Below are 26,250 nucleotides of genomic sequence, written 5' to 3'. Positions count from 1 at the left end.
GTATTGTGCCATAAGTTGAACCTCGACCCTAAAGCTCGGCCTATAAGGGAAAAAAGAAGCTTTATGGATGCAAAGCGCTCATAAGCACTTAAGGATAAAATTGACAAACTCTTGAAAATCAACTTCATCAGGGAAGTCAAATACTCAAATTGGCTCGCCAACCAGGTCCTGGTCAAGAAGTCGAATGGAAAGTGGCGGACTTGCGTTGACTTCACAAATCTGAATAAAGCATGTCCCAAAGATAACTTTCCACTACCACAGATCGACCAGCTAGTAGATGCGACAATAAAAAACGCAATACTTAGCTTCATGGATGCGTACTCAGGATATAACCAAATTCTGATGTACCAGCCCGATAAAGAGCATACCTTCTTTATTACTGATCATGGAATTTATTATTACAAGGTTATGCCATTTGGCCTCAAGAATGCCAAAATGTGCACCAAGGTCGGTCGATCTTGGATGACTTAAGTGTAGTCACATCGGTGCGCTACCAAGCAATTAGGTTTCTGACTCCCGGGGGGGTCACGATGATTAGGAGCTGCAGAAAGGAATCTTGAGAATGTTACAACTGGGCCATACACACAACACAAAAGTGGCCACTCCTGAGAACAATGGTTATAGCAGAATCCAAGCTAAATCCCAGACCACTCGAGGATACAATAGATCCTCACATCCATAGAGAAGAGCCCGCAGCAAGGCCGACAGAAAAGCCCATAGCAGGGCCGACAGAAGAGTTGCAAGAAATAAGTATGAGCGAGGAAGATCCAACTTGTATACTGAAGATCGGCAGCAATTTGAGTGGAGAAATGGCCGATAATCTAGTGCGGTTCCTAAAGAAAAACCTCGATGTGTTCGCATGGGTGCATACGGATATGGTAGGGATCAACCTGGAGGAATTGTGCCATAGGTTGAACCTCGACCCTAAAGCTCGGCCCATAAGGCAAAAAAGAAGCTCTATGGATGCAAAGCGCTCATAAACACTCAAGGATAAAATTGACAAACTCCTGAAAATCAACTTCATCAGGGAAGTCAAATACTCAAACTGGCTCGCCAACCCGGTTCTGGTCAAGAAGTCGAGTGGAAAGTGGCGGACTTGCGTTGACTTCACAAATCTGAATAAAGCATGTCCCAAAGACAGCCTTCCGCTACCACATATCGACTAGCTAGTAGATGCGACAACCGAAAATGCACTACTTAGCTTCATGGATGCGTACTCAGGATATAATCAAATTCTGATGTACCAGCCCAATGAAGGGCATACCTTCTTTATTACTGATTGTGGAATTTATTGTTACAGGGTATGTCATTTGGCCTCAAGTATGCCAAAATGTGCACCAAGGTCGATCGAAATTCTCTAGCGCCAAAATGTTGATACAGAAATCTGCACCAACCAGAGAATTTTGATCGACCTTGGTGGGAACATAACAGATGTACGCGTGATTATGGATAATCAGTGATAGATAAGTATTTAAAGTAAATGGCAATGAGAATTTTTAAAATGGTTCGACGAGGTAAACTCTTGAGCCTACGTCCACTATTTTTTTGTATTTGTTGCGAGAGCTTACAATAAGAATTCTGTGGAAAAATCATTACCCCCTTTCATCATTTGAGGGAGTTTATATACAAGGTTTGTATAAAGGAAAAAGCAAAAATAAAGGGATTACAATTGATCTGAACTGCAATTATGATATTCTCGCGATCGGGCTTTGTGATTGCGTAGAAATTGCTATTGATCTAGTGATTCTCGCAATATATAGGATCTGAAGTTATCTGGGAATTGATTGAATGATCAGTCAGGTTGTTCGCGACTAGCTTGTGCTAGGTTGAGCTATATGTTGACGAGCTTATGCTAGGTCAGACAACCAGTGGAATCAAACTGATCCTAGGTCGAGCTACATCCTCGCGATAGCCCAAGCTTGGTGGAAAATCACACACAACAATTATTACTTAGTACTTCGTAGGCTAGAGACATGCCTCCTGCATGATTTCCATAAATCCCCTCATGGATCTCCCTTAAAACATAATTTGCATCTTCATGATTGATACATCGTAGCAGCAGTACATTGAATCCGCATTTGTACAATTTATCATTGATGAGTGTGTACCAGACTGCCTTTGTGTGGAGTGTTCTAGCTTTAGTTCTCTCATGGATCTCCCTTAGAACATAATCTACATCTTCATGATCTATACATCATAGCAGCGGTACGTTGAATCCGCTTTTGTATAATTTATCATTGATGAGTGTGTACCAGACTGCCTTTGTGCAAAGTGTTCTAGATTTAGTTCTCTCCTCTGGTAGTGTACCATCTCTTAGGTTGGCAATGATTGCGTCCATCCAACTGTATCTCTGACTTGTTGTCAAAACTAATCCTTGTGGAACGGAGATGCTTGGTCTTGGGAGGAACTTAACTAGGATAGAATCAGCTTTTTCTTAGTTCATTGTAGAGGCTAAGCGGCCTAATGCGTCCGCTTGCGTGTTCTTCTCCCTCGGGATCTGGTGAATTGTGAAGGACCTGAACTGCTTGAGCTCGGTTTCAACTAGCTGGAGGTAAGGCGACACCTTGTCTTCCTTCACCTGGTATACCCTGGTAATTTGGTGGACCACAAGCTGTGAGCCGTTGTAAACCCCGCCCTTTTGTCTTCCATGAAACCATTATAAAAGGTGATGACATTTCCATAGAATTCTCATTATAAGCTCTCACAACAAATTATAAAAAAAAAAAAAAAAAAACAGTGGACATAGGCTCAAGAGTTTACCTCACCGAACCACTTTAAAAATTCTCATTGCCATTTACTTTATTACGTTCAATACTTGTCTATCGCTGATTATCCGTAATCACACACACATCCATTCTGATCCCACCAAGGTCGATCGGAATTCTCTGGTTGGTGTAGATTTCTGTATCAACAATAATAAACAAAGGAAAAGTAACAGTTAACAGAGAAGTATACAAAAAGTTAAGAAGTATAACTTGAGCATGAGGAAAGGAATCAGGTTTAAGAAGAAATTTGAAATAGAATGGGTTCTCTTAATAGGAAGAGTTGATTCAAGATATATGAATGAATATCAAATAAATAATTTTAATATTTGACATTAGATAAATATTAAATAATTTTTTAATGTGAATATATTATTTAAAAAATATGAAAGTTATTAATGGGGAAATTGACTTACAATTAATAGAGATGTAGATAAACAAGTAAATTCAGGTGGACTTTCAACTAATAGAAAAAAAATATTTAAACACCCCCACAATAAAAGTCTAAAAATTAACCAAAGCACCCCAGCCAACAACCACCGCTAATGGCCACTAGCGCCAGAACGACACACGACCGGCTAGATCTAGCCGGTCGTGCATTAATCTTGTCATTTTCGGCCAGATCCACCATGGATCTGGTAAAAAACGATTAGGTCTTTTGCTAGAGATCTGGCCATTGACAACCATATCTAGATCTATCTGGCGGTTGGCGGTAGCTAGATTTTAGCCATTAACGATGACCAGATTACTGTTGACAACGGCCAGATTTTGGTTGTTGTTGATGGCTAGATTTTCAGAAAATGTGGGGGGTGTTTAACTAAATTAACAAATGTAGGGTGTTGAAAGAAATCTAAATATTTTCCTAAAATGTTTTGCAAAAATGTATACCAAACAACTATTCAACATTTTATCAAACTCTGATATAATTTTCAAATATTATACCAAATACATTCTTAGAATCTTATCATATTCAATTTAATCCAACTCAACTCAACTCAAAATAGTTTTCAGAATATCCTTTTTCAAATAATCTACCAAACAAGCCCATAATGTTCTATCTATCCAAGTGGACAAGTATATATGCATACCATCAATAAGTCATGTTAGTGAACTTGGCTTATTGATATGACTGAACATGATCTGTATTTATCATATAGTAGTATGATTTAAATAAGTAGTAGGTTCAATAAGCATGTTGTGTTAAGATTTAGGGGGTGTTTGGTTAAGGTTATCCCCTATTATTGAGGTAATGTCATCTTATATTACCAGATTACCACATTTGATTGTCAAGTAATATAAGATTCTGGTAATCTTCTAAAATCAATAGTAATTACTGTTGGTAATATAGGTGGTAATCTGATTACCTCTATTTTCTTAGGTATTTTAAGATTACTTGGTAATGTTAATTTTGTTATAATTTTTCCCCTTATTAATAAAACTTTTGGACAATAATGCCCTTATTTTGAAATTAATTTACATGAACCTACCATTATAATTTTACCCATAATTAATTAAGTTTTTGGACAGCAATACCCTTGTATTTAAAACAAAATGCAGGCCACCCGAAACTACCACCGCACTCCAGCAACCACTATCAGCCATCACTGTTGTCACCAACGGCCACCACTAGTCAATGTGGCTGGTCGTGCGCCGACCTAGCCGTTTCCTACCAAATCTACCATAGTCTGGTCGTTTTCGGTCAGATCTATGGTCAGATAGATTTAACCGTTAACGACAACCATAAATCTGGCCATCAACGACAGCCATAAATTTTTGAGGCTATCTTATTTGTATGGAAAAGAAAGAAACAATTTATGAATTTAATTGTACAAGAAAAGTTAACAAAAATTGTAGCATGATTTATTCTTAAGTAAAGAACTTATAACTTTCATATTTTAATAAGATGAAGTGACAGCTTGATCAATATATAGATTCTTTGTAATTAAAAACTTAATACGCAATTTTAACTAATTAATTAGTATGGAATAATTATGCTAACTTGAATCAAACTAATTAATTAGTCAAATATAATAGAAATGTGTTTATCTTTGTACGTAATAATTAAAAAAAAAAAAAATGGAAAGGTAACATTTAACCGAGAAGTATACAGAAAGTTAAGAAGTATAACTTGAGCATGAGGAATGGAATCAGGTTTAGAAGAAATTTGAAATAGAATGGGTTCTCTTAATAGGAAGAGTTGATTCAAGATGTATGAATGAATATCAAATAAATAATTTTAATATTTGACATTAGGTAAATATCAAGTAATTTTTTAATGTGAATATATTATTGAAAAAATATGAAAGTTATTAATCAGAAAATTGACTTTTTTTTTTATCTGAGGTGTCCGAGCCAGCTTGCGCACACCTCAACTAATCACCTGGGGCCCTGAAGTTAACGGTCAGATAAACTTCTAGTGGATATCCATTATTAATAGTTATGGGAATTTGAACTCAAGACCTCTTGGAGAAAGTTGACTTACAATTAATAGAGATGTAGATAAGCAAGTAAATTTAGGTGGACTTTCAACTAATAGAAAAAATTATTTAAAAACCCCCCACAATAAAAGTTTAAAAATTAATTAAACCACCCCAGCTAGCAACCATCGCCGATGGCCACTGAAGCTGGAACGACACACGACCGGTTGGGTCTAGTCGGTCGTCCGTCGATCATGTCATTTCTGACATTCACCATGGATCTAGCCGGAAACAGTCAGATCTACGGCTAAAGATCTGGCCATTGAGGACGACCAGATTTTTAAAAAATGTGGGAGGTGTTTTAGTTAATTTTTAAAGTTTTATTGTGGGTGGTGTTTAGCTAAATTAACAAATGTAGGGGTTAAAATAAATAATCTGAATGTTTTCAAAAAAATGTTTTCAAAAAATATACGAAACAACTGTTCAGCATTTTATCCAACTTTGATATAATTTTCATATATTATACCAAACACATTCTCAGAAGAATAATACTATGTGCACTAACCAATTTGTACTAATCCAAGTACTAACTTTGAAAATTTGAAATTCCCCCCAAAAACTGAAAAAAAAAAAATTCAAATTTTCAATGTTAGTACTTGGATTAGTACAATTGGTTAGTACACATAGTATTACTCTTCTTAGAATCATATCCTATTCAATTTAATCTAACTCAACTCAACTCAGAATATCCTTTGTCAAATAATCTACCAAATAGGCCCCTAATGTTCTATACATCCAAGTGGATGAGTGTATGTGCATCCCATCAATAAGTCATGCTAGTGAACTTGGCTTATTGATATGATTGAACATAATCTGTATTTATCATATAGTAATGTGATTTAAATAAGTAGTAGGTTCAATAAGCAGGTTGTGTTAAGATTTATGGGGTGTTTGGTTGATGGTTATCCTCCATTATTAAGATAATGTCATCTTATATTACTAGATTACAACGTTTTGTTGTCAAGTAATATAAGATTCCAGTAATCTTTCAAAACCAATAGTAATTACTGTTGGTAATATAGGTGATATCTGGTTACCTCCATTTTCTTAAATATTTTAAGATTACTTGGTGATGTTAATTTTGTTATAATTTTACCCCTTATTAATAAATTTTTTGGACAATAATGCCCTTATTTTGAAATTAATTTACATGAACCTACCATTACAATTTTACCCCTAATTAATTAAGTTTCTGGACAGTAATGCCCTTGTATTTAAAACAAATTATAGGTCACCTAAGACCACCACCGCCTGCCAGCAACCACTAACGGCCATTGCCTATCAACGTGGCCAAAACGGTGTACGATTGGCTGGATCTGACTGGTCGTGCGCCGATTTGGCAGTTTCTAGCCAAATCCACCATGGGTCTGGCCAAAAACGGCTAGATCTACGGCCATAAATTTGGCTGTCAATGGCCAGATTATGGCCATAGATCTAGCCGGAAACGACCATATTGGTGCATGAACAACTAGATCTAGCTGGTCATGCGCCATTACGATGACTGCCGATGGTGCCCAGCAGCCAATAGTGGCTTAGGGCGGGTGGGGTGATTTTGTTATAAATTAAACTTTTATATGGCTCAGGTGTTTTAGCAAAATCTCAAATGTAAGGGGTTAAAAGAAATAATTCAAAAAATAATATTATATTAATTTTTAAAAAGGAAGGCAATTTAGTAATCTCTATACCATACCCACCAATTTATTCCAACCTAACCAAACACATTTCCCTAAACATTTCTAGTAATCTTCAAGTTAATATATTTTTCCATTAATATAACAATCACAGTAATACAACATTCCTTCAACCAAACGCACCCTTAGTTAACATGTGAACTCGTTTGGTAATTCAACTAATACAATTTAACATATTGATCTAGTTGATAATCTAAGATTTATTTTTTTATTTTTTTATAATTGAGGGGTTGAAGAAATATCTATATATCTGTATAATCTTGTAACCCACCTCTCTATCGATTGTCATTTGGACTCCACGTAGGATTCTATGTAGGATACCACATAGGATTTTAGTAGGTTTATTAATATATGATTATTATATAGGATTTCAGTTGCAGCTCTATAATAACTATTTATTAGTATTAATAGCATATGTTGAGGATTCAAATATCTAATTAAAAGATATATAAACTCATGTTAATTCTTTTACATTCACATAAATATTAATAATAATTAAATAGTAGTATTTCAAAGGTTTTAAGAAAACTTTGTTTATATGTAAATTGTTATTTATTAGTATTAATAACATACATTCAACATTTAAATGCCTAATTAAAAGATATATAGATTTAAGTTAATCCTTCACCTTCTCTTGTATAATAATAAAAATTAAATAGCATCCAAAGATCTCGATAAAACTTTGTTTACGTGCATAGGTTAAATATTCAGTTTTGGATATATTTTGAATTCGAATTTGAATTGATTTTGCTTCTGCTTTCAGAGAATGTTCAGTGTAGAAGAATTGGCTTTGTACTCCGCACCGGCGGAGAGAAGACAATTTGGTGGAGATAAAAAAGAACAAAAGAGAAGATAATTTGTTGAAGAAGAGACGTGAAGGTCTCTTGCCTCAGTCTCAGCCACTTCTCGATGCCTCTCAAAACGCTGCCGCCGCCATTGAAAAGAAAGTACCTACTTGCTTCCTGATTTGTTTCTGCATTGACCTTTGCTTCATGGGTTTTTTGTGGAAATTGATTCAATCGTTGTTTTGTGATAATTATGATGATTATTATGATATTTTTTTTTTTTTTTTCAGAGTTCTCTGAGCATATCGGGTTTCATAGGTGGGTGTGAGGCGAGGTCAGAGATAACACACACGCCTCAATAATTCATTCAATCGCCCATGGATTCCAATTCGCAGCAGCCACCAGGTCCTTTTTAATTTGATAGAAAATTTTAATCTTTTTCCAATTTTGGTTTCTAGATTGGTTTCTGATTATAATTTTCTGCTGTCAAATTCTCTAATTTTTTCTTCTCTTTCTTCGTTTTCTTCCCGTTTTGCATCTTTTACGATATGGGTTTGGCTTCTTTTGAGTTTCTTCTAATCTGGATTTCGTTTCATCTGTTTGGTCATTTAAAGTAAACTCGAATGCTGGTTGACGCTGAAACAATCTCAGCTTTGGGAAGCAACGTATCCAAGAATTTCAGAGTTCTGTTAGTTTTACTTATGACTTCGTGAATTTGAATGTATGGCTCACGATGATTTTGCGCATACTTGTCTTCGAAAACTTATTTTTTGGTCATGGATGAAAACAAAACAGCAGCTATTGCGAGCTTTGAGCTTTAATTAAACAAGTCATAACTGCGGTCAAACTTTCGTTAGTTCAGATAATGTGTGTTTGAGTCAAGCAAAGCATTACGGGTGAATAATATTAACTCTCGAGTCTGTGTTTCATGTTAAATAATTTTGACTTTTTTTTGGTCTTCGGTATGGATATTTGCTGTGTATTTAACATGCATAATTTTTTCTGGGTTCTCTTTAAGGTATTGTATTAACTGAGATTTTCTGAAAGATTTAATTTTTGGAATTCTTTTTGCCATTTGCAGAAAGTGCGTAAATAAAAAATTTATGGATGAGGAGTTGGAACGTTATCCAGTATGTGATATCCCTTTGAGTGCTGTTCCTTCTGAGAAATTGAGGTGAGAGCAGAAGAAGAAGAAGGTTGGCAAGAAGGTGAAGGTAAGAGCCAGGGCTGGGCCAAAAGGGTTTGGGCAAAAGATTGATGATTGATCAGGAATGCAGATTGATGATCATGTAAACTTCTCATTGTCTTTGTAACTCATATTAGCTATACATGATTAAATTTTGCGTCATTATTGTGACCTCTTTGGCTGTATAAAATGTATTTTATTTTTGTCTGTTGTGAGGAAATGTGTCTCAGTTAATCTATCATGCCTAGGATGAATTATTTTACTTCTTGACCTTCAACTTGGATAATTATCATATTAAGATGTAAGGGAGTTGGTCTTAATTAACAGCTTTCTTTTGTCAAAAATCAATTGTTTACATTGAGTTTGAAGATCAATGAAGGTCTTGGTGGATTTATTGCAAGACAGATCATATGATGCGATGCACCTTGATACCAATATGAATATACGTTAGATGGAGGTTCCATCTTCCATTGTTAGATTTATTTGTTGTATACAGTCTCCCATGTATCTCTTCTTTTGACGATACAAAGCAGCAAGATAAGTGTGAAACCAAGTTCTCGATTCAAAGAAAAATAGGTCATTCAACCAAATCCTCAAGAATGTTCAGGGCTATGTTAAAAAAGCTTCCTCTTTTACAAATTTTATCATAAATTTAATTTTTTTGATTCAGATTTGAGTGCCCATTTGGGGATTAGCTACAGATTTTGGAAATGGTTTCTAGGTGTTTTTTGATTTGTTGTTGCGCGTTTTGTTTGGATTTGGGGATTGGTTTTAGTGGGTATGGTAGATGTCTTTAGTTGGGGTTGGTATCCAGTATCTTTACACTTATATTAAATATATATTTAAAATTTGTACAAATTTAATACATAATATTTTTATTATTTATTTCTTTAATTATCGGTTCAATATAAAATTAACTTCAATACAAATAATTCAATGCCATACAAATAATTACTAATAATGTAAAAAAAAATTTATAAACATACCCGCCCAACACACGGGCTTTCTATCTAGTTGAAAGATAATGGTGAAACATCAACGATAGCAAGAAAATTTTTTAAATTCAATTAATGTATTAAAAAATGTTTTAGAAAAATAATATTATTTATGCATCGGACATTTAGAAAATTTGATATTTACGAAAAAAAAAAAAAAAAAGGAAAATGTGTACAAGACCAACATTGCATGTGCATTAAACATGTTGATTGTCAAAATGTAAAAGGTTATGGGCTCTAATAATTGAGCTGTTCAAGGGTCTATTACAATATTTTATCTATTAATTTTGATCAATAGATAGAATGTAATGAGTAATACTAGCCTTACAAAGAGCTATACAAAAAATCATACAAAGAGTCAAATCCAGCCCTTGAAATTCATGATTACTTCTTTCTCTCTCTCTTTTTCCCTTCTTTTAAGAGTTAGATTTGACTATTTGTATGGCTCTTTGTAAGACTAGTATTACTCTAATGTAAAAGGTTATGGGCTCTAATTATAATTTATGAGCTGTTCGTAAAGGGATTTTAGTTTTTAGCATGTGAAAGATTTGTAGCATATCACATCAGATTTTGCTTAGGAAAAAAAAAGGTAAAAATCGAAACTTAACATAATCATATATCCATCATTTATATAATCTAATCAATTCTTTAGATGTTTAATTTTCAATTTAATTAATCTAGTAAATTAGTTTTATTGATATTTGATAAGCGTTTAATTCGTGACTAATAGTATTAGTCGTAATATAGACTCTGCATTTTCTTGTCAAGTGCCTCAAAAAGGTTTGTACAAACAAGATATGGTAAATAGTATAGTATCAAGCGTGTGAAGGTCTTTTGGGTAGAAGCTCGGGTATCGTGAATCTTTACGGTTAGATTAAACGGTAGAATGGTAATTAAGTAAATATTTATTGACACATTATATTATTAATATCCACATAGATCTAGTCGGAAAAAGTCATATCAGCACACAACTGGTCAGATCTAATCGGGCGTGCGTCATTACGATGTCTTCTGGCCACTGTCCAATAGTGGTAGCCGGTTATCAGCGTTTAATGGCTGGGTGTGAGTGTTTTTATTAATTGTCAATATTTTATTGTAGGGGGTGTTTAGTTAAATTAACAAATCTTAAGGGTTTTAAATAGTTAAATAGAATAAAATTGGATTTTGAGAATAAGAAAACTAATATGTATTTTAGGTATGATAGGGAAACAAACTCAGTCGCGTAATTACAATCAACTTTCTTAGAATATTATTTAATTTTAGCGGAATCTATTTATAATACAATCATTCGAAAGTATATATATAAGTTTTTTTATTTACAAGTTTTATGTTTATGTATTCTTACCGTTATATACCTTAAACAAAAAAANGCGTGTGAAGGTCTTTTGGGTAGAAATTCAGTTATCGTGAATCTTTATTGTTAGATTAAACAGTAGAATGGTAATTAAGTAAATATTTATTGACACATCATATTATTAATATTCACATGGATCTAGTCGAAAAATGTCATATCGGCGCAGACTGGCTGGATCGATGTCTTCTGGCTACCGTCCGATAGTGGTAGCCGGTTATCGACATTTAATGAGTCAGTGTGAGTGTTTTTATTAATTTTTAATGTTTTATTATAGGGGGTGTTTAACTAAATTAACAAATCTTAGCGGTTTTAAATAGTTAAATAGAATAAAATTAGATTTTGAGAATAAAGAAACCAATATGTATTTTAGGTATGATAGGGAAACAAACTCAATCGCGTAATTACAATCAGCGTTCTTAGAATATTATTTAATTTTAGTGGAATCTATTTATCATACAATCATGCAAAAGTATATATATAAGTTTTTTTATTTACAAGTTTCATGTTAATGTATTGTTTCAGTTATATACTTTAAAAAAAAAAAAAAAAAAAAAAGGTTTTTTAAAAGCGGGTTTTTAATACTATGTAAAGATTGTAAGTTTTGAAACTTAAACTAGACAATATTTATTTGATTGAATGCTTTACTTAGTATTAACATAACCTAATCACGAGAGCAAATATAAAATTAAATGAAGATCATAAATATTTTCAAAAGAAATTAGCATAACAAGTATACCACATAATATTTGGTTACCATCATATATTGTAAGTCAAATATTTTTATTTCAAGGTAAAATAATTTTTTTTTATAATTAGTATAAATTTTATGATTTTTTTTTTTATTTATAAAGGGAGATTAGGGGTGAGCATGGGTAGCGGATAGAACCGAAACTTGCGGGTAGAACCAAAATCAGAATCGAAACCTACTCGGAACTTACACTATGTGGGTAGGTTCTGGTTCCATTTTATTGGAACCAATACTGTGCAGTTCTGGTTCCGGTTCTTATGTGTGGAGGAACCAAAATTTGGAAAAAGAACCTAAAATGGGTACCCAGTTTAGAACCTGCTTGGAACCTGTAGCCAGGGGCGGACCCAGGCCCCTTGAGGGTAAGCCCAGGGCTGCCCTCAACTTTAAAAAAAAAATTTGAAAAGTTTTTTTAAAAGGTCAAAAAAAGGTAGAAAGTTAAAAAATTAAAAAGTTAGGTTTTGTCTTTTTTATATTCAAGTTTTTCTTTCCCAATTCCTAACTTCCCTTTTACTGCAGACTGATTTGAAGTGATTGTAATCCATATTTTTGTAAACCTTTGTGTATTTTACTTTTGTTAGAGTTGTGATTAAGCTCTAAATTTGTGTAGAATATTTTTGGTGGATTTGTGGTTGTTGTAAATGATAATTCTATTTTTCCCTATGATTTTGCATTAAATTTCAATAGGATTTAGGATATTTCTCATACAATTTAGGTCATAATTGCTATCTAATTCTATTAATTTGTCTTTGCAAGCCTAAACGATGATTTTGAGCATAAATGACAGTTTTGAGCGTAAATTACTTAACTTGAGCTTAGAAACTCAGAATGACCTGAAAATATAAGCTTTGGAAAGCTAAGAAGTCGAGCTACAACTTTCATGTTTTGGGTTTTTCCTAATTCTAACTGAACAATGGTGAAAACTTGGCTTGAAGTCGTGAACAGTATGTTAGAAACTGAAGAAAAACATCTTTAGATGTGCTTCAGTATTTCTGCCATAACTTGTGCTGTAGACCTCATATTGTGCTGATTCTTCAACGAGTAGAAGGATAATTTAAAGGGCTACAATTCATATGTTTAACACTTTTCCATATTCAGACTCTTTCATGCTCAAATTTGGCTCGAAAGATTCTTGCCGCGGCAAGGAAAAAGCTTCACCGTGGCGAAGCTGTGTCAGATGTGAAAAATAAAACGACGTGTTTTGGCTTGCTAGGGCTTGGTCCTTAAGTGAAAGAGGTATAAATTAGCACAAAAATGAAAGAAAAAGGGTCTTGGTTCGTCATTTGGAAGGCAACTCTTAGAAGGAGAAGATTATTGAAGATTTGGGCTTTAAATTAGAGAAGATTTCTCAATCTTTTGCTTGTTTTTCAATGATGAATCTTGATTTAGTTTGTCTTTGTTACTTTGTTTTGTTTTTTAGTATGAACTGAGTTGTTTAGCTAGGGTTTGATGTAACCTTGATACAATGATTCAAATTTATATGAATTGATTTACTTTGAGTTTTAATTTTATGATTGAGTGTTTATCTCTTTGCTTAATGACTTTTGGATGTTTGATCACCATTCAAGTGTGTGTTGTTCACAATGAGACTAAGAAGTGATTTGTGATTATGCCTCTTGTGATAAATACCGTAGATTAAGCAAACGCTAGAGATAGGTTTAGCGATTTATGAAATCTAGATAGAATTCCATATAACTTAAAAGACTTTGAACTATTAATCTTCATTTTGTTGGGTGCGGAAGCTTAATAGGGATAAGTAGGAAAATATAGCCTGAGAAGGTATGTTTTACAACTTAGGGAATTCCATTTTCAATCAAGGAATTAGAACTTGGGTAATAGATTCTATAATTTAGGTTAGTGTATCTAGGTGAAATTAACACCCTAGCATTTTTTTTAGCATTTTGTTTAATTAGTTAAGTTGTTGGGTTTTGCTTCAAATAGGACTTAAACTAGAGAAATCGGTACTTAGTAATACTATCCTCGTGGGAACGATACTCTACTTATCACTTTATTACTTTTTGCGACTAATGCATTTTTTACATTTGCATGTTTGTCAAAATACGCATCAGTAAACTCTTTTGATTATATTGTATTTAAGTGAATCGTTAGATTCCCGTGGTTTTTTTTATCTCTTCACATTGAAGAGGTTTTTCCACGTAACAATTTTCTTGTGTTTCCTTGTGAATTGGATGTTATTTTTTTTATTTTTTTATTTTTTTTGCTAGTTGATTGGCAAACAGTGGCGGGGCCCCCCCTGGGCAAAAATCTTGGGTTCGCCACTGCCTGTAGCAGGTACCCGATTTGGAACCTGTTTGGAACAGATTTTTGGAATTTATTTTGGAACTTGTTTTGGAACCTGTTTTGGAACCTGGGCTCCAATGAAATATTTGTGAATAATGGGGGGTTTCATTATTTTACATATAAAAAATTTAAAATAGAAAAAGTTAAAATTTTAGAATAACCTAATTAAATAAATATACAATGATACTTATTACCTATAAACTATACCATATTAAAATTTTTAATATATTATAATATATGAATATTAAAGTTTTGATTAATTAAGTGTATAATTGGAATTAGGATTCAATTAAAAATTTAAAAGTGTTTTAATGTTATTCAAAGAATCATTTTTGAATAAAATAGTATATTTGATTCAATAATAATATACTTAGTTATTTACTTCAATTATCAAGTTCTAAGTATATCTATAGTAAATTAGCAATTAATTAATTAATTATGATAAATTGATAAATATTAATAAATTTAATTACTAGTTAAATAGCATACTTAATCAATTATAACATTACATTATAGTTAAATGATTACTTAATTAATTATAATTTTATAACATTACTTAATTGATTTATAGTATAATTAATTATAACATTTCATTAATTGATTACTACTTAATTAATTGACTTATAACATTTAGTATATTACTTAATTAAATAATTAGAAATTTAATTAATTATAGCATTACATAATAGATTTATAGTATAATTAATTAATTACTTAATTAATTATAACATTTCATTACAAATATTAGTACAATACTTAATTAAATAATTAAAAATTTAATTAATTATAATATTACATTAAAAAATTATAGTATGATTACTTAATTCATTATAACATTACATTATAGTATGATCACATAATTAATTATAACATTACATAATTAAATGATTACTTAATTGATTATGACATTATATTATAAACATTAGTAATTACTAATTTACTACATAAACATTAGCACAATACTTAATTAAATGATTAAAAATTTAATTAATTATAACATTACATTATAAATTTATAGTACGATTACTTAATTAATTGTAACATTACATTATAATTAAATGATTACTTAATTAATTATAACATTCTATTATAAACAAATTAATTATAATATTATATTAAAGATTTATAGTATGATTACTTAATTCATTGTAACATTTCATTATAGTATGATTACATAATTAATTATAACATTATATAATTAGATGATTATTTAATTGATTATGACATTATATTATAAACATTAATTATAATATTACATTATAAACAAATGATTACTTAATTAAATTATTAGAAATTTAATTAATTAAACATTACATTATAGTTAAATAATTACTTAATTAAATTATAACATTATTACATTACATTATATTATGATCACTTAATTAATTATAGTATTACATAGTTAAATGATTACTTAATTAGTTATAAATTTATAACATTATATTATAAACATTAGTAATTTACTACATTAGTCATTAGTACATTACTTAATTAAATGGTTAAAAAATCTAATTAATTGTAACATTACATTATAAATTTATATTATGATTACTTAATTCACTATAATATTACATTATAAATATTAGTACAATATTTAATTAAATAATTAGAAATTTAATTAATTATAACATTACATTATAATTAAATAATTACTTAATTAATTACAATATTATTATATTACATTATAAATATTAACAATTTATAACATTAAATTAACAATTTACAGATGAATAATTGTTTGTGTCCTGGTTTTGATTGAGAAATTTTATGTGAATTGTGATGAATTGATTAAATTCAAGTGTTGCCTAGAGATTAAAGGATTTATGAGTTACATTGGACACAAATGAATGAGTAATCAAAATTTGTTAGGGGTGTATTTGTAAACTTTTAAGGTATTTTTGTCATTTTTAAACTAATAGAGGGGTAATTGATTTTTTATAGGGTACCCGGGAAAGGAACCGGAACCTGCATTTTAGGTTCCAGTTCCTTGAATTTAAGAACCTGCACTGTGTGGTTCAGATTCTGGTTCCGGTTCATTTTTTTTGGAACCTGCACTGTGCGGTTCCGGTTTCGGGTCCCCCGAAAAATACAGTGTACCCGGAACCGTTCATCCCTAGGGAGATATATGAATATTTATATTTTGATAACCTTTTTCAATTAAATAAGTTAAGAGATACCTTTCAACTTTTTTAAAAAAAGAAGAGTAAACGATATGTTTCCACTCGAGGTTTGGCGAAATCCTAAGCAGATATCCCCAGTTCCTTTTATTCCAGATTTCCACCCTTGAACTAACTCTGTTTTCTTTATTTTAACAATGGAAGGCTAAAATGGTCTTCACCCTATTTTGATATTAAAAATACAAAATAACCCTAGAAAAGGTCAAATCTCAAATTTCTCTACACCTCCACCTCCACCTTCACCTTTTCATCTTCCGCTTTTTCTCATCTTTGCTGGCGTCGCCATCGACCATTTTTCGATCCCTTCTGGTAATGAAGCCTAGATCTAGCGGTGACTATCCATCTCCCTTTTACATTTCTCCATTTTTTTCTTCTTTACCACTCAATTTTGCCTTTCCCGTGAGTGCAGTGTCGCCCAACCGCCTGATTTTGGTGTCGTCGGACACCCCCATCACCACCAATCACTAACCAACACACAAAAACCCCTCTCACCCCCATCCAAGAAAACCCCTTAATCACCAACCACCACAAATCTAGGGTTTGCGTGATTTTTCCATTTTCCCGTCGATTCCGGCAAAAAAAATCCCTCTCGAAAACCCTTTCCATCACTGACAGTCGTTTGGTCGCCGGTCACCATCCATCACTTCCCCATCTCCTCGCACGACAGCTGGGTTTGGGTTGATTTGGAGCCTTTGTTTTGAGTTTAATTTGCTGCGTTTTTGTTGTGTTTTGGAGTGAATTTAATTTGTTGATTGATTGTGGGTTTTTTTTCTAGTTTTTTCCCCTCTGCCACTGCCGTCGCCCACCACCTGTGTTTTGGAGTGAATCTGATTTGTTGATTAATTGTAGGATGGGCCGACTGCAGTGGTGGTTTGGCCGGTTGTGGTGGCAGTTTGGGATGGGTGGCTTAGAATGGACTATGGTTTGGAATGAGGTAAAGGGCAGTTTCGTAATAGCCTGTCACAGAACCAAACCGTCACTAACAACGTTCATTTAAGGGTGAGGATTTGGAATAAATGGAACCGAGAGTATTTGCTTGGGATTTCGCCAAACCTCGGGTGGTTTACTAAAAAAAGAATTGCTTTCAATTGTTTATATATATATATAAACAATTGAAAGCTTTGCTTTATATATATATATATAAACAATTGAAAGCTTTGCTTTATATATATATATATCTAGAATATATATATATATATATATCGCATGAAACATATGCTTAAAAGTACTTGGAAAAACTAATGACAACTATAGTAACTCATTAAGAAACATTGAACCCATGCTCTAATGATAATATAATTTTTCATTAAACTATTAAACCGTGATGAGGTATATTTCATTTTCTTTGTGAGATACTTATTATAATATATCTGCTTTGGTTAGAAAGTATTAAAATTTTCTTTCATTATCAAAAAACCTTTTTTCAAGGGGCATTCAATATAATCTGAATATGAAGGATGATTTTACTACTAAACGATCTCACATGAAAGAAAAAAAAAAACCATTCGAGATATATGTAATAGTATATCTTTCTGACATTAATTTATTTAAAGAAAATAAGATTTATGTGCATCATATTAGTTAATAATTAAATTATTCTTTGAACGTAGTAACATTGTCATCACAATTAAAACAAAGAAGGCCTTTAATAAAGATGAAGGGTATGGTGATAATAATAATAATGATAATAAGTTTTATATGTTGCATATTTATTCATGTCATATTTGATAATTTAAATCATACCTTTTAGTATGTTAAGTTTTAAAATTTAGTAACAAAAGCAACATCTTTTATTCTTTTAAAAGATATTGTAACAATATCAAAAGGATGTTGTGACACATATTATGATATCAAAACTGCCCATATTAGGACACATATTAGAACAAAAATATATTTTAAAATTTAATAAATTTTAAAATAAATTTGTTTTTATAGATAAATTAATCACCTAAATTATTAACTAATTACTATTAGTCACCAACCTCAACTTTAATGAGGTCAAAAATAGAATGAAAAGATTAACTCTAACTTCTATGATCAGTTAGAAAATTTATAGTATTTGTAGTTTTTTTATTAATTATTTTTTAAAATAAATCATTTTATTTTCCTTTTTTAACTCTAGATTATATTTTATAGAATCTTTACATTATTTTTCTTATACATGAAGAAGATATAATACAATTTTCTTTATATTACCAAAATACAAAGAAAAATAAGTTAATATTCTTGCTTTGGTCTTTATTATTATTATTATTATTATTGATATTTAACTGTAATAAATTTCTTTATTAGTTTTTTGTTCCAAATTGACGTTCTAGACCATGTAATTCTAACAAATTAATCTTAATCTTATGCTTATTATCTACATATAATTAATTTATTTTCAGAAAAAAATAAATTTCTTTTATACATGAAATATTCTATTGCTTTTTAAATTTAAATTTAAATGTAAAATTTATTATTCACAATAATTTAATTATATAAAAAAAAAAATCAATCCTAGTTATTTATTTTAACTCTTTAACCTTTTTTTATTGTAGATAAATAATTTCAAAATCATAATTCTTGAAAAATTAATACATTTAGAGATTTTATTTCATCATAAGTGCTCTTTTGTCTTCTTTCTATACATCGATTTCTCCCTTTTTTTTAACGAAATTTTAAACTAAAAACAACTTTTTCTCTTCTCAAAAGGTTTAAAATAAGTTCAATTTATGATGTGGTATCATATCATCGTTTTAAAAAAATGATAATATTATATCAAATAAGAAACTTTTATTAAAATTATTTGTTTTTTATCTACACTTAAAATATTTTCAACCCTCCCAACGAAAAAAAAAAAAAAAAAAATCTGCTTTCACCCAAGCATGTTGATATTTTAATATATTTTTTCATCCATTTTATCATTTTTTTCTAAGATTTGGCTCAAGTTAGTTACTACTTCAACGGGATAATATAATCCTTTTTAACCCTAATTTGACTGAGAATAATTCATGGTGTTTACTCTATGTTTCATAGTTGTTCTTATATTCACAACATTAACATAACCTATTCACTTCTTCTTCTTTTTCTTTCATTTTCTCCTCCATATATATAATTAATTTGTTTGCCCTTCTTCAACGGTGAAGAATATTAATATGCAGAGCGCTTCAATGGATCCTGAGAAGAATATTAATCCCGGGGACGATGCATTTCGCGGCGATTGCATCCCTGTTGTCTTTGTTGCTGCAATCTACTTTGGCTTTTTCTTTATAAGTTTCTTAGGAGGCTCTAACGATCATCCTCAAATCGAGGTGAACTCAGTATCCATCGATAACTTTTCAGTTTCCGTTTCAGAGTCTCAGTTAACTGGTAACTGGAGTATTATTTTGTCAATCAAAAACCCTTACAAAGATGAGATAATCTCGTATTCGAGATTCGAACTTCATGTCTCCTACAAGAAAGAATTTATATCAGGAAGGATGGTCATCAATGGTTTTGAGCAAGCCGCTGGTCAAGAAAATTTGTTCGCCGCAGGATTCAGCCTCTCATCAGCACCAATTTCTAGCCAGTCTGCACGTCGAGTTGAAGATGAGTTGATTGGAAGCCGAGTTATAGAATTTGACGTGATGATACAGGGAAGAATAAAGAGGTTTGCAAATGAAGGATCGAGATCTAGAGCGATGCATTATAAAATTTCAGGTTCATGTGAGAATTTGAAGGTGGGATTTGGGTCCCATTCCACAGTTGGAATAATACTGAACAGCCCTTCACATTGCAAAGTGCGAAGCCGACGAGCAGCTAGCTGAATTAGAAAATTGTATTTAGGGGGGCAAAAGAAGAATAATTAGTTTTTAAGTGGTGAGAAAGATATATTTTATATGTAAATTTCAAAATTTTCCTCAAACGCGGGTGGGGCCACCCCTCAGGCCATAACGTTGGTCCTCACTATCGCGAGAATTAGAATAAAAGTCTTCTTCGTAAATTAGGTTTAATTTATTAGTTTAGAAAAGGGGATATATATAATATAATAGGCCGACAAGAATTCAAGTGAGGATGGTGAATAATTATTTTCAACATAATGATAAATATTAAACTTTTAATATTATTTTTCTATTTTTTTCGTGTTTTAATGTTGGAAAATAATCATTGTAAATACTATTAAACATGTCAAATAAAAAAAAAAAACTTATAAAAATAGAATTTCCTTAAATTAACTAAAGCCGGTTTAAAAATAATTTCTAAGATAATAAAACGATGATTTATTAACTTAGAAAAAAAAATTTGCTTTAAATATTTTTTTTTTTTTTTTTTTTTTTTTTTTTTTTTTTTTTTTTTACATATAACATTGAGCTTTTATGTGTTTATAAAGCTAACTATTTTATTTATTATGCTTTTGGACTTGATTATTAGATGGGGTAATTTATAAGTTATAATATAACTAGGGGTGTTCGGTTCCGGGTACCTTGTACTTTTTGAAGGAACCGGAACCAGAACCGGAACCGACGGTTCCTTGAAATTTGGAACCAGAACCAGAACCGACGGTTCCAGTTCCTAAGTACCCAGAACCAGAACCTGTAACAACGGTTTTGGTTTTGGTTCTGGGTACCCTATAAAATTCATGACCCCCCAAAAGTTTTTAAAATGATAAAAAAAACCCTTAAAAATTACAAATACCCCCCCACCTGGCACTTGTTAACAAAAATAAAATTAAAAACTTTATTACTTTGTAAAGGTAGATTCTCAAAAGTGAAACCAACTTACTTTAAATATTATGCAATATAAATATAAATGTATTCACATTACTTTTTCTATAAAAGTTTTTATTAACCCCCCTAATATTTAATTTTATTTTATATTAGTCTCGGTTCCTGGTTCCTGGTTGTTCTGGGTAGGAACCAGAACCAAACCCAGGGTACCCACCGGTTCCAGTTCCTACCAGTTCTTTTGAACACCCATAAATATAACACATATTATTTAGGGTGTAACTGTAAAGTTATAAAACTTATGGATTTAAAAAGAAATCAGGGATGGCATTGGCCCACCCTATATATACGTATACCCATAAAATAAAAAAAATAAAAAAACTAATATGATAATTAAGTAATTACTGTGTTTTTCTTTTAAATATTAATCCAATAATCATATTCTAATAATCATTAATTAATAACTTTACCAATCTAAAACAAACTACTTATAGGAAACCACTATCCAAAATAGTTTCCAAATAGAGGTTCTTTAACCATGTAATCCTAACTAATTAATCTTAATCATAAGCTTATCTACATAATAATTATTTAATTACTATATGGCATGCATTAAAATGATAAATTAATAATTATGTAAGTAACACAAAGTGTAATTAAATTGTGATTATAGTAAGTAATAAAATAAATAATAATAATAATAATAATAATAATAATAATAATGGATTATTTGCCGATAAACTCTCTTTCTTTGAACAACCTGGACATGGCGTCTCCTCCATTATTCTTAATCTTCATCATCATTTCCATTGATCTTTTCTTCTCTTTGATCTCCACTCAGCTTCTCTTTATTCTTCATCTTCAGAATCTCATCATTTCCTTTCCCTTCACTCACTCTCTTTATTCTCCTCCATCATTTCCTTCTTCTCCATAAAATAATTTTCTTCTTCTTCTGGTTTGGTTTGGTTTGTTCTTGATTCAAGAAAATCTCTTGCACGCATCACAATTTTCCGTGTAATAATATTCTCTAAATTCTTGAATATTTCACCGATGGAATAATAAATTATTCATGTTTTGATGGGAAACACATGTGTGGGGCCAAATCTTAGTGGTAACGGATTCCTGCAATCTGTTACGGCGGCCGTTTGGCGAAACCGTCCACCGGAAGACCGCCTACCTCCGCCGTCTAAAAACGAGCCCAAAAACCAACCAACCGATCAATCTGTAAAATCATCAAAACACAATACTGATAATAATTCCGCCACAGCCACCACCCAAAAAGCGCCAATCCAAAGCACGGCGCCTTCGCCGGTTAAAATCAACAACGACGCACCGAAACCACAACCTCAAGTTCCTGAGCAAAGGCCAACTCCGCCGGCTGATAAAGTTGGCCTGGCGGATGACCCCGACAAGGCGAAGAAACCGCCTCATACGAAGAAAGTTTCGAGCGCAGCATTGCAAATGGAGTCTGTCTTAGGGAGGAAGACTGGGAACTTGAAGGAGATTTATAGCTTGGGGCGCAAGTTAGGTCAAGGGCAATTCGGAACCACATTCCTTTGTATCGAGAAGGCAACAGGCAATGAATACGCGTGTAAATCAATCGCGAAGAGGAAGCTAACGACTGAAGAAGATGTTGAAGATGTTCGGAGGGAAATAAGAATAATGCATCACATGGCCGGTCATCCGAATGTGATACAGATTGTTGGGGCGTATGAAGACGCGGTGGCTGTGCACGTTGTGATGGAACTTTGCGCAGGAGGGGAGCTTTTTGATAGGATTATACAGAGGGGACATTACACGGAGAAGAAAGCAGCTGAGCTAACGAGGATTATAGTTGGAGTGGTGGAGGCCTGTCATTCTTTAGGTGTTATGCATAGAGATTTGAAGCCTGAGAATTTTCTGTTCATTAGCCATGAAGAAGATTCGCCGCTGAAGACGATAGACTTTGGACTCTCAGTCTTCTTTAGGCCAGGTGTGGATTTTCTTAAGGATTTTGAGCTTTAATTTACTTCAAGCAAATATTGTATCTTGCAGTTCTTCATCAAAATTCTGATAAAACTTTGATATAGAATAGTATCAATAATCACTTACCATATCAAAGAAATTCGTGTTTTTTTTTTTTTGGTCTAATTAGAAGTAGAAAGCAATTCTAGTTTGATGAAATTATCGAAGTGTTTGAGAAGGAGAACAATAGATAATCAATAGAGAGACCATGAGCATATTGAATTTCTATAAGATTTGTGCTACTTTGAAAGAAGTTTACTCCAAGGAAACCACTTACCATATCAGTCTTGATATTTGGAGAGACAGAGAAATTATGTTGAAGCTATCAAATTATATTATACTCAGAAGAACAGTTGTGAGTGAATCTGCTTCGAAGTGGTCGTAAATCAATTGTCGAAGCAAGAGAACGCTCGATAAAAGAGATTGATAGGGACTACAGATCCATGTAGTGATCATATCAAATAAGAGAAGAGGTGACATGGTAACTTGGGAGCTTTTGTCTTGAAACTTGCTTGGTTGAGCTTTGGTTAGACCAAAACAGAAAATTTAAGAGTACATTAGATTTCGTGTCTTCCCCAACCATTTCTGCGAAGTTATATCCACTAAGTACTTAGGGCTGTGACTTGGGGATATTTGTTAATTGCAAGTTCTGTTTAAGTGGTGATATATATGTTCTTCCTCATTGCGGCTACAATGAATTGTCCTTTTATATTCTTTAAAGCCTTGTATTAGTGGTTGTATTTGCATAGTTCATGCCCATGATGAAGATGAACAACTTTAGCTGGCTCAAAATAGACTAAATTTTGCCCTTTGTCTTGGGCTTAATTTCCTTTCATTTTCGAAAACAGGGTTACTGTAAGGTTATTTGGTTTGTTCATTAACTTCATGACTCCTTCATATGCTTAAGGTAATCTGTATTCAGTACTGAATCAATAGCTTGAATAATTTCCAAAACCATATGATTTATGCTTGTGGATTTAGATTTTCTCAATCCTGCTATGTCACATTTTGCTGATATCTTTCTTATAATAGACATTGGTGTATCTTGGCAGCGCACAGTCTCAAAACATTCTTAGTTTCAACATTGCATGGCTTTCCTTCTCTCTTTCCTGCAACTAATAATTCATTCTTTCAGGAGAAACATTGAACGATGTGGTTGGAAGCCCCTACTACGTCGCGCCAGAAGTGTTGCGAAAGAATTATGGTCCAGCATGTGATGTGTGGAGCGCGGGGGTGATTATTTACATATTACTATGTGGGGTGCCTCCATTTTGGGATGGTAAGAATTGATAATCTGATAAAAATCAGACTTCTGCTATTCTGTTTACGGTTCTAGACACATCTCAATTATGTTTATTTTATCGGTTTGCTGTGAATCTTCTTGAATCAGAAACGGAGCAAGGGATATTTGAACAAGTTCTGAAAGGTGATCTCGACTTTATATCTGAACCGTGGCCTACTATATCAGATGGTGCGAAAGATCTAGTTCGGAGAATGCTTGTAAGGGATCCCAAGAAACGTTTAACCGCTCATGAAGTTCTTAGTAAGTCTTTATGTCATTAAAGAAACATGAAAACATAACCAATACATTCTTATAGCTTAAAGCATAATAATGAATTTGGTGGACTTTTCATTCTTCTCCAGGCCATCCATGGGTTCAGGTGCACGGCGTCGCTCCTGATAAGCCTCTTGATTCTGCAGTTCTATCGCGCTTGAAACAATTTTCTGCCATGAACAAGCTCAAGAAAATTGCCATCAGAGTAAGCACCCTCTAACTGTTGCGACGACTTCTTCTCCTTGCCAACTTGTGTTAAGGCTCTTAACAAAAGGTTTGTAAATTTTCGCAGGTAATTGCCGAGAGCCTGTCGGAAGAGGAAATTGCAGGGCTGAAAGAAATGTTCAAGATGATAGACACAGATAACAGTGGACATATCACTCTTGAGGAACTCAAAAAGGGTTTGGAAAAAGTAGGAGCAAATCTCAAGGATGCCGAAATCATTAATTTAATGGAAGCGGTAAGTTATAAATTAGAGCAATCTCAGAAACCAGAATGCTTCAATTTGATCAAATTTGATTTACTTTAATCTCGACATTCTTCCGAACAATGCAGGCTGATATAGACAATAGTGGCACCATGGACTATAAAGAGTTCATCGCTGCCATGCTTCATCTAAACAAAATCCAGAAAGAAGATCATTTATACGCAGCATTTTCGTATTTTGACAAAGATGGAAGCGGTTACATAACTCTAGATGAACTGCAACAAGCCTGTCAGCAATTTGGCTTAGATAACACACAATTAGAAGAGATTATACGCGAAGTCGACCAAGATAATGTACACAAATTCCTAACGATTTTCCTTTTTAGAAGCCAAACATAATCGATCTTCAAACAATCTTTATAACAACTTTCTTCTTGCTTTTTTTTCCTGCAGGACGGGCGTATCGATTACAGTGAGTTTGCTGATATGATGCAAGACACTGGTTTAGGCAAGATGATCTTAAAGAAAACCTGAGAAATATTTCATTCAGGAAAAGGCTTCAGAAATTGCAGATTCCTGATCCTGGTATGCCAAAAAATCCCCACAAATTTGGTAAGATAATAAGTAATTTTTCGGAAACGAAATTTGATCTTGAAAACTTTAACAGGTTTTCAAGTACTGCATATTGTTGTAAAGATCATCAGCCAGGCTACATTTTAGTGTTCAATTTCTTCTTGTATTTAACCTTTCAGGTTTCTTCTGTTGGGTATCTTAAATCAGATTCGATCATTTCTTTTTTCAAAAAAAGGAAAAAAGAAAAAAAAAAAAAAAAAAATCAGCCAGGCTACATTTTAGTGTTCAATTTCTTCTTGTATTTAACCTTTCAGGTTTCTTCTGTTGGGTATCTTAAATCAGATTCGATCATTTCTTTTTTCAAAAAAAGGAAAAAAGAAAAAAAAAAAAAAAAAAGAAATGAGAAACTGAATATTGTTCATATATTAGAGATCCAAGAGTTTTTCATGTCTCCAGGTAAGAGTTTAAGCTGCACTAAATTATGCATACATACAATTATACATGTAAATCTTTTTTTTTTTTTTTTAATCTTAA

The 26,250-nt window shown here is 32.3% G+C and overlaps 2 protein-coding genes and 1 long non-coding RNA gene across 3 annotated transcripts; all 3 read left to right on the top strand.

The window, feature by feature from the left end:
- The first annotated feature begins 7,605 nt into the window (after positions 1 to 7,605).
- Positions 7,606 to 9,266, top strand: LOC116118541. The gene is made up of 3 exons (XR_004126172.1): positions 7,606 to 7,877; positions 8,006 to 8,120; positions 8,797 to 9,266. It is a non-coding gene; the product is annotated as an uncharacterized LOC116118541 (long non-coding RNA).
- A 10,359-nt stretch (positions 9,267 to 19,625) lies between these two features.
- LOC116118588 lies at positions 19,626 to 20,261 on the top strand. The gene has a single exon (XM_031404576.1). It carries the CDS (start codon positions 19,626 to 19,628, stop codon positions 20,259 to 20,261), a length of 636 nt encoding a protein of 211 aa, XP_031260436.1.
- A 1,656-nt stretch (positions 20,262 to 21,917) lies between these two features.
- On the top strand, positions 21,918 to 25,905 carry LOC116118553 (calcium-dependent protein kinase 20-like). The gene is made up of 7 exons (XM_031404531.1): positions 21,918 to 23,130; positions 24,298 to 24,441; positions 24,553 to 24,705; positions 24,807 to 24,922; positions 25,010 to 25,177; positions 25,273 to 25,497; positions 25,597 to 25,905. The coding sequence occupies exons 1-7, from the start codon at positions 22,236 to 22,238 to the stop codon at positions 25,675 to 25,677; spliced, it is 1,782 nt and encodes a 593-aa protein (XP_031260391.1). The 5' UTR covers positions 21,918 to 22,235; the 3' UTR covers positions 25,678 to 25,905.
- Positions 25,906 to 26,250: the final 345 nt, after the last annotated feature.

Source organism: Pistacia vera, unplaced genomic scaffold (genome assembly GCF_008641045.1).
Source record: "Pistacia vera cultivar Batoury unplaced genomic scaffold, PisVer_v2 Contig849, whole genome shotgun sequence".
In the NCBI taxonomy this organism is placed as follows: domain Eukaryota; kingdom Viridiplantae; phylum Streptophyta; class Magnoliopsida; order Sapindales; family Anacardiaceae; genus Pistacia; species Pistacia vera.
Note: the sequence above shows the minus strand (reverse complement) of the source record. Positions and strands in the feature narration are given on the sequence as shown.

Excerpts from the sequence above, each read along its gene's own strand:
- LOC116118553 (XM_031404531.1), top strand. The coding sequence starts at position 22,236 with ATGGGAAACACATGTGTGGGGCCAAATCTTAGTGGTAACGGATTCCTG. Across the intron at positions 24,442-24,552 it reads GGTGCCTCCATTTTGGGATG|AAACGGAGCAAGGGATATTT; the intron begins GTAAGAATTGAT and ends TTCTTGAATCAG. Across the intron at positions 25,178-25,272 it reads TCATTAATTTAATGGAAGCG|GCTGATATAGACAATAGTGG; the intron begins GTAAGTTATAAA and ends CGAACAATGCAG.
- LOC116118588 (XM_031404576.1), top strand. The coding sequence starts at position 19,626 with ATGGATCCTGAGAAGAATATTAATCCCGGGGACGATGCATTTCGCGGC.